Genomic DNA, 3,660 nt, shown 5'->3' with positions numbered 1-3,660 from the left:
AAATATTAGTAAATATATCTTTAATATTAGTTTATTAGACAAACACTTCAGTCAGTAAGATATCTGTAAATATTTCATCAATATTAGTTCATTAGACAAACACTTCAGTCAGTAAAATATTAAGTAAATATTTCTTCAATATTAGTTTATTAGAGAAACACTCCTTCAAAACAGAAAAGGTTCTTATGTTGTAAAACACTTTATTTAAACTGGTGAAAGATCTGAACATAATGAGTTATTTATATGTAGCTGGAACAGGTAGCGAAATACTCTAGTAATAAAAAGACTGGCAGCGAAATGTCTGGGAATGAAATGTTCAGTAGCGAACTGTCCTAGAACCCTAATTTTAGACGTGTAGCATTTTTTAATTATTTTAGACACAAAAAAACATCAGCCCCACCTGTTTTAAAGAAACGATGACCTCTCATGCAGATGAACAATCCCACAGCAGCTAAAATAACTGCAAAAACCTTAGCGAATGGTTGACCTGAAAGAACAAAAGAGTAAGGTGACATTATCAACTGTTCAATGGTTGCATAGAACTGAATGATCAGCAACAAACAATTAATCATAGAACCTGTATTTCATTCTGTTTTACTTGTAGTAAATTGTTTGTACATCTAAAAAAATATATATAAATCGATCATCAAGCATAATTGACATCATTAAAAAAAACAAGGCATGAACTCTCCCCACCCCACCCCCCCAAAAAAAAGAGAGAAAGAAAGAGATAATTAATCATCCTTGTCAGAAACCATTAATATTAGGCCTATTATTTGTTATAAATATAACAGGCCTAATAATAATTCTTATCACAAGTATAATTAATTATAATTATGCTTCCCCAGATCAGAAAAGTCATTCACAACATAGTAATTGTTATCTAGCAAATGGCTTACGTAAATAGTATTGAACATTACTAAGTTGATTGTATCCCAGCCAGCCTGGTGAGCCCTGTATCGAGTGAAACATGTCGTCAGAAACGGATATGGTGAACACAGTGTGGTTGAAATACTATCATACACCCTTCTTCTTGAGAAAAACCATTAAGAGGCTGAATAAACAATTTAGTGTTAAAAATATGTCTAATACTAATGTCTTATGACAAGTACAAGTAATTATAATCATAATTTGCTAGCTAGAAACGGAGCTCACATTGTACCAAAAGATAGTTTTTGAATCACTGAAAAAAAAACTGCTTTGTTGTACTAGTGAACCCATAAGATAAAATATATCATCAAAAAACTTTTTTCTATTAAAATGAAAACCTGGTCATCTATAAAGCACTAAAAGTATTATAAAACCTTAAAATTACCCTCCCCTTCCCCAACCATCAGAGTCTGGCACTGTTTTGGTCAAAGGAAATGATCTGATGATAAGTACCAGGAATTTCTAAGAACAAATTTGGAAATTTGATCCACCAGATTGTTTTATAGAAAACTATACTAAGATCAGAATGATGATATGAAAATTTTAATACTACTTGCTGGCAACTTAAAAAAAATGACCAAACCTGTGTCATGTTTGTACATGGGAAGTTATTTCAGTTTTATTTCCCAACTAGATTATAAATAGGTCAAATGAGAGTTCTGGATCATAAGTCTGCCAAACTGAGTGTTTTGTCTGCTTGAAGATCAGGCTTCAAAACTGGTAGTGTGTCTGTCTATGAAACAAACTGAGTGTTTTGTCTGCTTGGAGACCAGGCTTCAAAACTGGTAGTGTCTGTCTGTGAAATTCCAAAACTGGAAACTGCAAAAGGATGTTTTGGCTACTTGGAGACCCGACCCCAAAACTGTTGGGAGGGAGGGGGTATGAGGTTAGAAAATATGGTTTTAGCTGAATGAGGATCACTTTTTAGCTGCTTGTATGAACTTCTCATAGTGAGGACTTGCTTCTCAATCTCTTGAAAGCTCTGCTATAACTCACCTTTAAAAAAGTATTAGGTGTATAGAGGACCACATGAAAAAAAGGTTGTAAAACGTAAACATTTAGACTGAAACACTCAAATTAAATTGCTACAAACCCTCATCCAGTTATTCAAAATATTCCGGAGGTTATATGGTGTTTAAAATGGGGTTTTTCCTTTTAATATTATTCATCACTGATGTGCCTCAAGCCACAGATCCCTGTTTAGAAAATATAATTGTTTTTGTCTTACTTAACTGTCCACATCCATCGACTTCTGAAAGAAAGCTACACCCATATGTTGAAGAGGGAACGTAGGCAGCTTCATACGTGACGTCATTCTTTCGATATTGGACAATCAAGCTGTATATCACTCCTTGTCCTGGGTAAGACAGGAATAGGGCTCTCGTTGTGGGTTTCTGACCGAAAGGTTGAACCTACAATGTTAGACCATTTTTTTATACTCCAATATCACAACAAACTTGAAATTTGAATTCAATCGCATCACACGTACTAACGAATAATGTCATCTAGCCGAAATCTGCAAAACATTTGCTGTTAAATTAGTATCTTTATTGCAACAGTACTTCTTTGAATACAGGATTTCTAGAATAACAATTCTAATCACAAACAGCGAAATCTATAAGTCCACTTGCCTTAGGTCTAACATTAGTTAAGCCTTTATTAACATAATTAAGTACAGCCTGTATTCGATAAAAAGACCAATTATTAAATGAATGCTGTAACATGTGCACGTTTTTTGCATTAGTTTAGTTAGGGTTAAACTTTACCATACTTAATACAGTCAATAAATAAACTTTGCAGAGCTCTTGAGTAGCATCAATCAGTTATCTTGTGCTATTAATTTTATGCTAAAAATGTGATTGATACATAACTTAAATAAAACTGATAATAATTAAGTTTCACTTGTCTAATCTAATTCACACCATAACAGACCTGGCTCACGAGAAGATATATATATATATATATATATCATATCCTACACTACTACTACTACGTCTGTAATATCAAAGCTCACCTGATGAGTCCTGGAACTGGGCGATGGACTCCATTGACACTGTATATGATTAGTGTGGTTTAAATATTATAATATATTCTTCTCTGCCTTCAGTCATAAATTTTTAGAATTACACTGATTCAACATACTAAAGTTTACAAACATTTAAAGGAAACATGTTTGTTTTGTTTGTAGTTAAGCACAAAGCTACACAATAGGTATCAAAGCCGGTTTCTAGCGATGTAAGTCCGCAGACATACCGCTGTGGGGCAGAAACATCTTTCTTGATGATGGTTATAGTGATGTATAGTGGGCATATCTAAAGTGACTCAAAATTCAACATGCTAATTCTTACAAATATACCAAAGATACATGGTTCTTGATGCTGGTTATAGTGATGTATGGTGGGCATATCTAAAGTGACTCACAAATTCAACATACAAATTCTTACAAATATACCAAGGAAACATGTTTCTTGATGCTGGTTATAGTTATGTATGGTGGACATATCTAAAGTGACTCAAAATTCAACATGCTAATTCTTACAAATATACCAAAGAAACATGTTTCTTGATGCTGGTTATAGTGATATATGGTGGGCGTATCTAAAGTGACTTAAAACTGAACATACTAATTCTTACAAATATACCAAGGAAACATGTTTCTTGATGCTGGTTATAGTGATGTATAGTGGGCATATCTAAAGTGACTTAAGGTTATAGTGATGTATAGTGGGC

General features: G+C 33.4%; 1 protein-coding gene across 1 annotated transcript in view; it reads right to left on the bottom strand.

The window, feature by feature from the left end:
• The window catches only part of LOC106472634 (transmembrane 7 superfamily member 3-like), a 34,074-nt gene that overhangs the window by 11,728 nt on the left and 18,686 nt on the right, over positions 1 to 3,660 (bottom strand). Inside the window, exons 4-5 of the mRNA XM_013933289.2 lie at positions 2,159 to 2,342; positions 401 to 487 (exon numbers count right to left, since the gene is read on the bottom strand). Coding sequence (XP_013788743.1) covers positions 401 to 487; positions 2,159 to 2,342 — 271 coding nt within the window. The remainder of the gene's footprint in view (positions 1 to 400; positions 488 to 2,158; positions 2,343 to 3,660) is intronic.

This window comes from Limulus polyphemus, unplaced genomic scaffold (genome assembly GCF_000517525.1).
Source record: "Limulus polyphemus unplaced genomic scaffold, Limulus_polyphemus-2.1.2 Scaffold5479, whole genome shotgun sequence".
NCBI classification, from domain to species: domain Eukaryota; kingdom Metazoa; phylum Arthropoda; class Merostomata; order Xiphosura; family Limulidae; genus Limulus; species Limulus polyphemus.
This window is presented reverse-complemented; position numbering and strand designations above follow the sequence as displayed.